Genomic DNA, 13,436 nt, shown 5'->3' on the forward strand with positions numbered 1-13,436 from the left:
ATGTGGTCTCATATAGAAGAAGAATAATCCACAATCAATGGTAGGTGAGATTGATCCTCCAAACCGTACTATTTTCCAAGTCAAATCTCATGAACTTCATCTCAGATACATCAACAAAGCATCCATCTTATCACATATCGATTTAACTTGTCTCAAGTTTGATCATCATCTGAACAATGATGTCTCGATCTAAAGAAGAAGAATAATAATCCATAATCCATGGTAGGTGAGATTGATCCTCCAAACCATACCAGTCTCTAAGTCAAATCTCATGACCTTCATCTTAGCTGCATCAACACAACATCCATCCTATCACATATCAATTTAATTTGTCTCAACTTTAATCATCATTTGAACAATGATGTCTTCATCTAAAGGAGAAGAATCATCGTAGAGGAGCTCCGACTACCACCCTATATCCACGAAAAATAGGGGAGATTAATCTGCCACCCTATATCCGATTGACAATAGGAAAGATATGATTTATCATAAGGATCACAACTATCCTATTGTTAGCACAATAGGCAGGATACTACTTACCATAAAAGGTAAGGATCGCAGTTATCCTATTTTCCACTGATCTTCCCAACTTGACCCTCAATGGTTAGTGGTAGAACATCTGCATCCCTTCACTTGGGCAAGATACTACTTACCATAAATGGTAAGGATCACAACTATCCCAAGTCTCCTCACCCATTTTCTAGATGGGTGGCAATCCCAACAAGCCCAACTTGTGGGTAGGATGCCAACTGGGGTATACTCTGTCACATTTAAAGGTGACAATAAGCAGGATACTACTTACCGTGAAAGGTAAGGATCACAACTATACTATTGTTAAACAATAGGCAGGATACTACTTACCGTGAGGTAAAGATCACAACTATCCTATTATCGAGAGTTCCCTCAACCCTATGAGCTTTCTGACTCAATTCCTCTCCCTGGGAGCTCAGATAGGGGGGGAAGAGCATAGCTCAATGCCCTCGATCATGTGTCACCCCTCCCTCTCATTGGCGTCTTCATTAGGCGTACGATTGTTAGTCTTGGGCATAGTGCATGGCACCTAGAGAATATCGGGTCAGCCACAAGCTTACATGTTGCGACTCAAGAATCCAATTGTCTGCCTGTTCATCAATCAAAATGTGATGGAGTCTCATAGCTCCTCTCTGCACCATATCTTGAATATAGTGATACGTAATCTCAATATGCAGTGACTTGTTGTGGAACACGGGATTCTCTGCTAATCATATCCCACTATTTTTGTTGCAATATATCACTGTCGTATCCAAAAACTACTCAAACTGCGCTCCAAAGAGCTTCCTCAACCATACTGCCTCGCAGCTAGCCATGCTAGTAACAATATATTTTGTCTCGGACGTACTCAAGGCTACAAAGTTCTACTTCCTACTCATCCAGGATATCATGGAAAGACCCAAACTAAAGCAGCACCCTGATGTGCTCTTCCTATCGATAACATTTCCAACCCAGTCAGCATTAGTGTATCCATGAAGTCTCACGTCATTGGTAGTGTGTTTAAGTCCATAACCAATAATTTCATGTAGATATTTCAGCACATGTTTAATCAACGATCCAATATACATGTCTAGGTTCTACGTAAAACAAGGATCCATCAGATTGCTTGCTCATTGCAGGTTTCAACGAAAAATGTATATGGAGAGGAGTCTCTCTCTCAACTGCTTCAGTGTAAAGCATCATGCCAAATCTTTTTCACTATACTTTTCTTAACAAGGAAGTCCTCATCACCAATCTTGAGATGTTGATCATTTGGGCTCAAAGCTCAGCTCCCTCTGCAATTGAACACTAAGATGATCCGATCCTATCAGAAATAAGTTGTCAACATATAAAACCAAATATCAAATATATACCTACAACCTTGAAGAGAGGTCGAATTCTGCATTACGTGACTATCAAGTATGCCAAAACCAAAGGGCTTGCTCGAGTTCTTACTTCAATCTGCAATCATGAGCCTTCCACTTATACACCTCAAATCCTTGAGGTAGCTCCAAACATGCTTCTTCTTTGAGTAGATCATGGAGAAACCATATTTACACGTATCAGAAAATAGGTGTTGGAATCACATCATAAGTCTTCTCCCTTTAAGAATATATTCCTTATCACTATTTAAAATTGCGGAAGCAACTGACACTGCAACATCTCTGTCATCAAGAATGATCCTTGCATGAAGGACATATTGCTCTATCTCATCGAACTGTTGCATTCAATCATACATATTGCTCCCTCTGCATAGGAATGTTCTTCAATCATGGACATCAACCTGAAAGTCTAGGATTTTTCCTTGAAGTTCTGAGCTTGATCATTTACAAGAGCCATACTTAATCATGGGATGACTCAATGCCCTCCTCAACTCTATATCCTCCTCACTCTTGATGTTGAGGACCAAGTCCATTATGATGTTTCTACTAATCCCAGAATACGAACAAGATCAATGATAGCAGATTAAATAAACATAAAGAGCGTTTACTTGATGATAGTGCAGGATTGTATTTCTTCTCAAGGTATGAGATTAGCTCCTTCATTTACTTGCATCAACTTACTCTTCTTGCACTAGCTTCCTCTTCCTGCACCAACTTTCTCTTCTTGCACTAGCTCTGTTTTCTTGCACTTGTTAGCCTCCAGATGATCCCCAAGAAGGATCCGTTTATCACATCTTCATCAAGAAGTTAGAAGTATTCAAATACTCAAGTATTAATGTAGGAAGGATAAGCAATAATCTAAAATGATAAATTTAAACAAGAACAATGTTATAAAGAAATAACATAAGTCTAGAAAGTACTAATCTTTAGTGAGGATTGAAGGACGTGACCAACTCCTTCTTGATCTAGCCTCCAAGAGTCACTAGTGTCCATCAACCACATGCCAATGTTGCCTTTAGAAGAAATGAAATCTTTTGAGCATCAACAAAATTCCTACTCTAGGTCCTTTCCTACTTAACCATGAGGTACCACAAGAGATCAACCTTATATCACAGTTATCAGCAAAAGAGGAGTTGCCTCAACTTGGGCACCTTCAATATCCTCAATCTTCTTCATCAACAACCAAGTCCAATTGTCAATAAGGTGATCATTGTAACATACCATCTCCTATAGGGAGACTACCCCATCTAGGGTTACATTGAGTCGGTCACAGATGCTATAACACTTCTCACTTATCATAGACACACTAGGGTTCAAATACTTGTAGAACCCAAGCCCTTATCATGTTCAGGCCCCTCTTCTCAAAACACTCCAAGGGTTTCTCGCAAACCCTAATCTCATGACATTCATCAAGGATTTCTCCCAAACCTTGATTTTTCTTGCTAGAACAAGGTCTCCCTAAGGTTTCCTTCAAACCCTAGCATTCCTTTAGGTCCCTAATACCTCTTTCCTTTGCTTGATCCAAAAATCCATCAAAGTGTCTTCACGGGGGGTGATCTCAATGACTTCCACTGTGTGGTATGGCTAGTGCAAAGCAGTTTTGCACGCACCAGATTGGTTTATGATGTATGGAGTCCATATATTGATTGCATGCAGGGATCTGAGACGTGATACAAGTTGGTGCCAACAACTGTCAGGACTATGCCGTAGCCATTCTGGCTGTGGGATCGAAGGATTTGGTTGGTTGATTGGACACTGTTTCGTGATGAGTGGGATCAGGGCAGAGGATGACCCAACTCACAGTTGGTTTGACATGTGGGGGAGCATTGAGGCCTTTGTCACATGGCAAGGTTGGTTTTCCTTGTTGCTGCTACAGATCAGGGTGAGTGTTGGATGGATAGGCGTGACATCATGGAGATGCCTGGGCTAGATGCGTTGGAACTATATAGATATTTTGCATTAGGTCCCAGGAGAGGAGGATATAGGTTGAACATGATGGACATACCATCATTGTCAGAGTTGACAACGACAACATGTTGGCACACTTTTTAGACTAGCATGGGATCCATACATCACAGGACTTAGCAGTACAACTACCCTTGGGGATGAGCTGATTTCTACTGGGAAAGATTGTTCAGATCTTCTATTAGGCTTTTGTGACTCGCTGATGGCGTGGGGGACTTCATCAACATGGCAGTTTGGTTAGCAAGAGGATATCAGGGGAAGCCCATGAAAGAGAGACTTCATCCCCACGGGGATTGGGTTGTACCTTTAGGAGTTTGCTCTGGGAGTGTAGGAGGTGGACTACTCGATAGGGTAGCTTCATGGGGAGTTGGACAAAGTCCTACATTATCATGATGCTCTACTTATTGATAGTATGTAGAGGGCTTCCGGTACATATACCTGGCTGGTTAGTGAGAAGAGCAAGGGGTGCTTCACAGTGATCAAGATGGGTTGGGATCCAGGTATCGCGGGATTCCTTCATGACCAGAAAATGCAGAGATCGCAGATGACTCAGTGGCACATTTGGGACCCTAGTATTACTGGTGGTGATAGTGGTGATCAACAGGACAAGAAATTTTTGGCGGGGAGGACTGTAATATCTCTAATTTTGATTTTTGCATTAGAGATGATTTTTGGAAGAGGAGGCAATTCTGACATTGGGACTTAGGAGGAAAAAGGGAAATTGCAGCTCTAGTAGAACTCACACTCTTGGAGGAGAGAAAAATTTGGCCCAAGAAGGGAACTCACACTCTTAGAGGAGAGAGGAAAGAGGAGGGAGTGCGAGTTAGGAGAGAGAAAGAGTGGGGGCCACCAAGGGAGAAAAGGAGGCCAACAATTATAAATAAGGAGAAGAGGTCGTCATTTACATCTTTTGACAATTTAACTTCTGAACACAAGTTTTCTTGAGTTGTTTAGCCAAGTCAACCAGTGCTGTTTAGCCCGAGGGATTCCCAAGTGGGAATTCCACCTCTACCTTCGGTGAACTCCAAGTGTCACCCTAAGAGAGTAGAGAGAAGTCTATCTCAAGACTTCTAAAGGAGCTACATTGCAGATCATTTCCAACTGGTGCATATTTTCCTTGGGTGCAGAAGTTGTTTGAAGTACCCTAGTTGAGATCTATTATAGATTGCTAGAGTTTCGAAGGATTTGTAGGAGTTTTTCCCACACATTGCCAAAGATTTTATAGCGAATTTGTTAGGTTGTGAGGCAGAGATTTTGAGGAACCATTTCTCTCACTCTGAACATTGTGTAGGGGTTTCTGGGTTTTAGCTTGCGCAAGGGAAGAAGGGAGAAGAATTTGTGGAGAGATAAGGGCTAGAGATAGGAGGTATTTCTCAGTGGAAAATTCACTGGGGTTGGGAGAAATTTCCAGGGGTAGATTTGGGGCATAATTTAGTAATATCAAAACTATGGGATGTTTTCTGGCTAGATTAGGCAATTTGCACTTGTTGGGGGGTCACTAGGGGTCAGGGGAGTCAGCCCAAACCCTTTCTGGGTTTTTGTGGGTTTGGTGAGAGGAGGCTAGGAGTAATGTTGCATAATTTTCTGAGCACCTATGAGGGCAGAATTCCTAGTTCCATCCAACAACAAGCGGTAAAAAGTGTTGGAGGAGGGCACGGTTCACCTTGGGACCATTTCCACTACTTGGGTTTGTGAGATATTTCTGGGTCTTGCCGGGTATCTAGTGAGGAGGCCACCATTAGAGTTTCAGTTCATTCCTGGTACTCTTCAGAGCAGTCCTCCAGTTTCCTTCCAGCAGTAGTGATCAGTGCTTCCTGGGCATGCGCAGTTCTTCTTGGGGGATCTTTCCAACATTTGAGCATTGTAGTCACTCCTGGATTCCTTCCATAGCTTGAAGTAGCAAGCCTAGGCTCCTCTGATCTCATTTATTGTACCAATGACTCAGAGTTGTTTCTCATATTTTGGTGTTCAAATATGTGTGGTTGTGCATTTCTAAATTTTGTAGCTGTAGCTAGTTCATTGCTTCTGTTATCTACGGTATTTTTCCATTTGGAATATTACAAGTACATTGGTCAAGGGATCTTTTTAGAAGCACCTTTGTACTATCAATAAATTACATATTCTATTCTGAAGGGGGCTAAAAGTATGAAAGAGAAAAGTGTCTGCATATTGAATTTTAATCAGATACTAATCAAAACAGTTTGGTTACATGAGAAAAATGGTAATGACATCTGAGGGTCAAATACATGTAGCATTGTCTTAGAATCAATGTCATCAGCTACACATTTGTACTTCTCTTATAAAAAAAATCAACTTCTCTTACAAAAATTCAGTCATAGGATATGTTTGATCTAGTAAATCTTAACGATAACTCTTATCTTTGCATGTTTGAGATAGATTGGATTTTAGGACGTGACTTACAAATAAATGGTCATTACCATAGTTATGTCATTTCAGAAAATCTTCATAGATGTTCACACTGTGTTTGTTTTAATATAGTTTATTTTGCCTTATTTTAAAATGTTTGTAAAAAAGTGAACTCATATCTAAGTTGCACGAAACGGGGAAATGCAATATATATATATATATATATATATATATATATATATATATATATTAGGACATTTAAGAAATATGTGCAATCATAAAGCATACATGATACATTCTAATTTATTACACTATGATTAAATTGTCAATTGTCAATGCATAAACTATAAGTCTCTAAGTTTACATCACATTTACTCATGAATGATCACATAATGAAAATATCAATATCCAAAATCAGCCACGAGAAATTTCTAATTTCTTGTCTCGTGCTTGATTGGGAGTCTCCTCCTACATCGTCGAACGACCTTAGTGCTCTGGATTAAATACAAGTTTCATACCCTAGTACCCTACGTGTTCTTGATTATTGGGAGTCTCCCCTGCATAGAGGGCTTGGTTCTCTTGATTAAATACAAGTTCCATACCCTAGTACATGACAAAATCCAATGGAAACATTGCAATCCTCCAATCTTGAAATCTTGAAAAACAGATAAGTCCGCTGGATTTGAGTGAGATCTAAAATTCTACTTTCTCCATATGAAATCCAATGAGGGCGAAACCACTCTCAAACATCCTGAGTCATTTCATAGTAATGTTAAAAACTTAAGTAAAAGTGACATTCTGCTTTATTTTTCATTACCATGAACTGCATATCAACACTAGGGCCATAGGCTTGAACATTAGGCTGCCCCACTCAAAAAAATCCTCTTTTTTATAACTTGAGAGGCATCTAGAAGCGTCCAGAAGATATTTTAGTTGCCCAATAAAAAAATTAGAAGCGAACAAATTTAAAAAAATAAAAGAAAACGCCAAGTGTTAACTGGAAACTCCACCGTACAGCTTGGATACTCATTTCCGGCCATACTGGTCACGTTTCCCAGCGTGAAACGGGCCAGTACGGCCGGAAATGAGTTTCCAGGCCGTACGGTACGAGTTTCCTCTTTTCCGTTTCGTTTATGGCCGGAAACGGACCCCTGGCCTACGTTTCTTGCAACTTAGACTCATATATTTCATTGTAGCTGTTTCTTTAGGTTGATTCACTGCTTTTCAACTTTCAAGTATTTCTTGCCAAGTTAAAAGAAATGCTCACCAGTTCTTCCTGTAGATCCATATAAGAGGAGCTTCGAGATAAATATGATTCTAAATTTATGACACAATCTATTGAGGAAACATTTGATGTTTGAACCTGTGAACTCTTTCTATAGCAGGCTTGTTTAAAACTAGAAAACGTAGCAAAGAAATCTCCCTCAATGTCATTGATGCCATCAACATTATTTGTTGTTTGAGTACAATCCAACTTAAGCAGTTGTATTTTTTATGTGCATGTCATGACGTCTCAAGAATCAATCATGGTTGCCAACTTATAACCATTTGACCAAGCCCACCATGTCTTTGTTTATTGCTCTTCAATTGAGTTTCTGTCTCCCCGCAAAAAATTAAAAACCAAAGTTAAATGCATAAGTTTCTAGATTTGTCTTTAGACTTTGTTAATCATTTACTTCTATGAAGGAAAACCTATGTTACCGGATCCGGCAGCAGGGGGGCCAAGATCCACAGATCCTCGGATCTGATCCGGATACGGAGAAATACAGATGAAATACGGTAGGAGGAGTTCAACGTTGGGTTTGGCGTTATTCACTGTTCAGAAGGGGGCTTGATACAAAGTGCGATGTTATATTGTTCAAAGTTCAAACAGATTGCAACCAAGTCTGGCAAGAGAGCCAGAGAATGGAGCTGCTGCTGATAGAGCCCGAGACAGGATACTGGTAACTCCCGGAAGTTTACAAATTGCAGACAGATAGATAACGCCAATGCATGCACGGAGACTGCCCCTGCAAAGATATTTCCCCTATATTACCCGTGAACCACCTCACAACCAGCGGAAATTTGAAGTGGAAACCAGAGTTCTTTTTCATCGTATTTTATTATAAAAGTAAAGAAATATACGGTAAAATGTATGCACTATGCTCGAAATTTCCGCCGATTTATATCCGCTGTTATGAAACCAGCTCAAGAAAAGATAGAAAGGATAGATCAATGCCTTAGAATTCAACCTCTTCGAGGGGGCAACCTCCTTTACATTACATAAATGAACAATTCTTGGATGATACAAATGAAAAGACCTCCTTTCTATATATAGGAGTCCAAGGGGTCATAACATAATCAGAGCCGACATAACAATAATAATGTAAGGGCACAATAATAACAATAGTGGGCTTCTATGGGGCACATTAGTAACAATATGGGCACTACATGGGTACATCAATATAATAAGTGGGTTGTACTAATAACAATAAGGGGTTACACTAGTAGTATAGGGGCCTAACATGCCCCTCTCCTTCAAAAAGCGTTGTCCTCAACGCTTGAGTAGTTCTTGATGCTTCTGTATAAAATTCTTGTCCTCCCATGTGGAATCTTCAGCGGGTAAGTTCTTCCACTTGATGAGATACTCTGAAATTGATCGATTTCGTAGCTGTCGGGTTCTTGTTTCTGTGACTGCCCCAGGTTCCAATATGATTTTTCCTTCCTTTTCAATATGTGGCAATATTGTTTGAATTGAGATCTTTTGCAACTTTTGAATAAGTGGCCATACTTCTTTGTCTTTCCATTCATCCCTTGCTTCGTTTATCCAATCTGGTTGGATAATAGAAATAGCACAAAACAATGCTTCCACATCCTCATCCTTGAAGAGTCTTCCCATTCGGTAAGGTCGCCATTTTTTAAGTACATGTAGTATTGCCAACATTTCCTTCTCATAAATAGCTTGCTTTAGATGTAGCAGTAAAAATACCCAGTCGCCTACATCAAAACATTTTTCACTATGATGTTGATCTACCTGTTGTTTCATTTGATTTTGCATCGAAGTGGCGTTATCCTTTAAAAGTTGGAGAACTTGTTGTTGATTCTCGATGTGATCTTTCACTGCTTGAACCTTTTTCTTCTTGATATGTCCTTCTATCTTTAGAGTTTGAGGAGTGGTAATTTCTTCCAATCCTTTACAAGATATGGTCGGATTCATTTCTTGACGCTCGATGTGATCTTTCACTTCTTGAACATTTTTCTTCTTGATATGTCCTTTTATCTTGATAGTTTGAGGAGTGGTAATTTTGACCAGTGAATTACAAGATATGGCTGGATTCATTTCTTCTTTCTTGATGTGATCTTTCACTTCTTGCACCTTTTTCTTCTTGATATGTCCTTCTATCTTGAGAGTTTGAGGAGTGGTCATTCTTGCCAATAGTTTACAAGATATGTTCTGATTCATTTCTTCTTTCTCTGGGGTCGGGTCCTGGCATATATCCTCTTCTTTTGATGTTTCTTGATCCTTTTCTTCCTCCTCTTCATACTCTATGTAAAATAATTTCTTCTCAGCACACTTATGACCTTTAGTGCATTTGCTATCACAATTGTAACAAAGCCCTTTTTCTCTTTTTTCTTCCAATTGTTGTGGTGTAACCCTTGTAGGTTGTGGAAGGCTAGGAGAAACAACATGTCCATCTTTAAAGTTGTGAGGGGTAGACTTCCTTGTTGCCATAATTTTACTTTCAAATATGTCACAAAGCCCTTTTACTCTTTCCAATTGTTGTGGTGTTGCTCTAAAGAAGGCGTTGCTGTTTGTATCGTCATAATGTGCTAGCATTTCCTCCGTGAGAATTGACCACGTAACAAGTTGTTTACGAGAACAAAGCCCTTTTTATCATAAAAATTGATCCGGTTCTAAATATGAAGATGCAATACATACCTTTTGTAACAGTGGTACACCATGTAGATCAAAATATTGCTCCATCTGAAGTATCCAATTTACCGGATCCTTGCCATCAAACTTCCTCATCTTGCTTTTTCTTGATTTTAGGACCTCGACCTTGAAACGACTGTAACTCTGTACTTGCGGATATTTAAGTTCTGAAATTGCTACCTATAGTAGCCCTCTGTGTCCTCTTTCCAATGCCACCAGTCCGATCCACATTGGATTCTCCAAAAAAGAGTTATGCACAATCTCCCAAGATGACCTGATTATAGACCTTTCCAGAAGAGCGAACTTGTATGAATTGCCACGTGTCAATTTTTCGACTTTTGGCTCTGAAAAAGATATACAAGAAACTACAGTCCGTCCTCTTTCTGTACCTTCTTACGAAATTTCAATCCAATGCTCAGAGAGAAAGTTATGACTATTTTCCCTAGGTCACCTGTTTGGAATGTAATTCAAGAGTTTGCAAAAAGACCAACTTCCTCAGATCATATCTCCACAAATATAGCGCGAAAAGCTTTGAAATTTGGATCCAAGGTTCAGAGTGATTTATTCTCAAATGGGTTTTTTTTTGCAACTTCTGAAATGTCGCAGAAAAAAAGTTATAGTGAAAATACCACGATGACCTGTTTGGAGCAGCGAAACCCTAGAATCCAAAGCTCTGATACCAAATGTTATGAAACTAGCTCAAGAAAAGATAAAAAAGATAGATCAACGCCTTAGAATTCAGCCTCTTTGAGGGGGCAACCTCCTTTACATTACATAAATGAACAATTCTTGGATGATACAAATGAAAAGACCTCCTTTCTATATATAGGAGTCTAAGGGGTCATAACATAATCAGAGCCGACATAACAATAATAATGTAAGGGCACAATAATAACAATAGTGGGCTTCTATGGGGCACATTAGTAACAATATGGGCACTACATGGGTACATCAATATAATAAGTGGGTTGTACTAATAACAATAAGGGGTTACACTAGTAGTATAGGGGCCTAACATCCGCCCCCCGAAATTTTTTATATACGTATATATTATATACAAATACCGAATCTGATAATTTTTTATACACATATTCCCTATGTTACCGGATCCGGCAGCAAGGGGGCCAAGATCCACAGATCCTCGGATCTGATCCGGATACGGAGAAATACGGATGAAATACGACAGCAGGAGTTCAGCGTTGGGTTTGGTGTTATTCACTGTTCAGAAGGGGGCTTGATACAAAGTGCGATGTTATATTGTTCAAAGTTCAAACAGATTGCAACCAAGTCTGGCAAGAGAGCCAGAGAATGGAGCTGCTGCTGATAGAACCCGAGACAGGATACTGGTAACACCCGGAAGTTTACAAATTGCAGACAGATAGATAACGCCAATGCATGCACGGAGACTGCCCCTGCAAAGATATTTCCCCTGTATTACCTGTGAACCACCTCACAACCAGCGGAAATTTGAAGCGGAAACCAGAGTTCTTTTTCATCGTATTTTATTATAAAAGTAAAGAAATATACAGTAAAATGTATGCACTATGCCCGAAAATTCCGCTGATTTATATCTGCCGCCCGAAATTTTTTATATATGTATATATTATATACAAATACTAAATCTGATAATTTTTTATACACATATTACATATATACAAAGGCCGAATCTGATAAATTTTTAATTTTTTATATCCATATATTATATTACAAAAGAGTGCCTGGAAGTTAAAAAAATTGATCATTAGAAGCTAAATAACAAAAGTTTTTTAAATGTTTTATAAGTTTAAGTTCAAAGAATAAAGCCTGTATATTTTTATTTTAATAGAATTTATTAGTATGTATGTTTATTTAATATTTATATATGTATGTAGAATTTAATAAAATAAAATATGTATATTTTTATTTTAATAGAATATATATACATTAATTTAATTTGGTATCATATATTAATATGGCAAAGATTATATATGAATACAAAACATGGTATCTCTATGTCCTATTATCTTATTATTAGAAATATTAATAATAATTGCTTTATTGCACCGAGAAGTGTTCTACCATTCAGGAAGATATTCATATTGTAGTGGTGTGTTAAAACTTAAATGAAGTGTATTTTAATTTTTATTATTTAATTGTGTATTAATAATTACTAATATATTATAATTTGAACTTTATATGCATTACTGAGTAAGGTAATTTATAGAGCATTTATGATATTATGATGTTAAAACTTAAATGAGGTGTATTTTAATTTATATCATTTAATTGTGTATTGATAATTATTAATATATTATAATTTGAACTTTATATGCATTACTAGTAAGGTAACTTATAGACTATTTATGATATTATGATTCTTTTTGTTACTTTGTATAAGGGAGGATGCATCATTTCAGTGTTTCAATCTTCATATTTATCATTCAGTGTTCTAAAAGTTTTTGATGGAGTATTTGATATTTTAGTTCTAAAGTGTTTTTTAAAATTTAGAAAATTATGTTAGCAATTCCTTTGTTTTTAATCATATACTAATTTGGTTTGTTGTTCTATGTTTTCTCCGCAGGGGAAGGTGTTGTATATGCATGGGGAAGTAATTTGAATGGTCAGCTTGGTCTAGGAAAAAGTAATGCTTCTTTAATCCTAAGAAACGTTTTTCTGTCAGGAATATTTTAGAGATAGGACATAAAAAATTGTCGTACTCTTTTCTTTGGGGAAGTGTTTTACCCTATCATGTGAATGCAACACAGTATAATAACAGAGTAAATTGAAAAGGTGCCTGGATTAGTGGCACAGTGTTGTCTCTTCAATTCACATCTAAGTGGAAAAGTCCTAATCCATGAATGCAACCCTGAGGTAAGCTTAGGAGAAGTAACACTATCACCTTAGTACAATTCTCCAGGCTCCTCTCACTTTTGACTGTTTCTTTTAATGCCAGGGGGGGTATCCTTAGATGTTAGGTAATCAAATCAACTAAGTCTAGAAATAGTATATCAAAATGACGGCCTCATACATATGATGTAAATTTGATTTATGATGAAATATGATATACATATTTGTGCTTAGAAATATCACCACATGAACTAGATCCAAATAAAGATAAGACTTTTCAGCAAAGAGGATTAAACATGTAGAAGATGTGATGATGTGATGCTTCCTACACGTCGAGGAGTAAGAAACTAAAGCCTACACCATTTGGATCCACTAAGAGCTACGCAGTTACATGCACATTGAATCTATAACTCAAATTTGGTTTTATGACGTATTTAAAATTGATTTCCAGATTTTAACTTGGGTGAAAACCT

At 38.0% G+C, this 13,436-nt stretch overlaps 1 protein-coding gene across 3 annotated transcripts in view; it reads left to right on the forward strand.

The window, feature by feature from the left end:
- RUG1 (Regulator of chromosome condensation (RCC1) family protein) overlaps positions 1-13,436 on the forward strand; it is a 509,474-nt gene that overhangs the window by 167,228 nt on the left and 328,810 nt on the right. For all 3 annotated transcript variants that reach the window (XM_089373312.1, XM_089373313.1, XM_089373314.1), the window contains exon 4: positions 12,698-12,757. In XM_089373312.1, coding sequence (XP_089229438.1) covers positions 12,698-12,757 — 60 coding nt within the window. The remainder of the gene's footprint in view (positions 1-12,697; positions 12,758-13,436) is intronic.

Source organism: Pinus tabuliformis, chromosome 8 (genome assembly GCF_031772625.1).
Source record: "Pinus tabuliformis cultivar Carrire ecotype Pingquan chromosome 8, CPIR1, whole genome shotgun sequence".
Classification (NCBI taxonomy): domain Eukaryota; kingdom Viridiplantae; phylum Streptophyta; class Pinopsida; order Pinales; family Pinaceae; genus Pinus; species Pinus tabuliformis.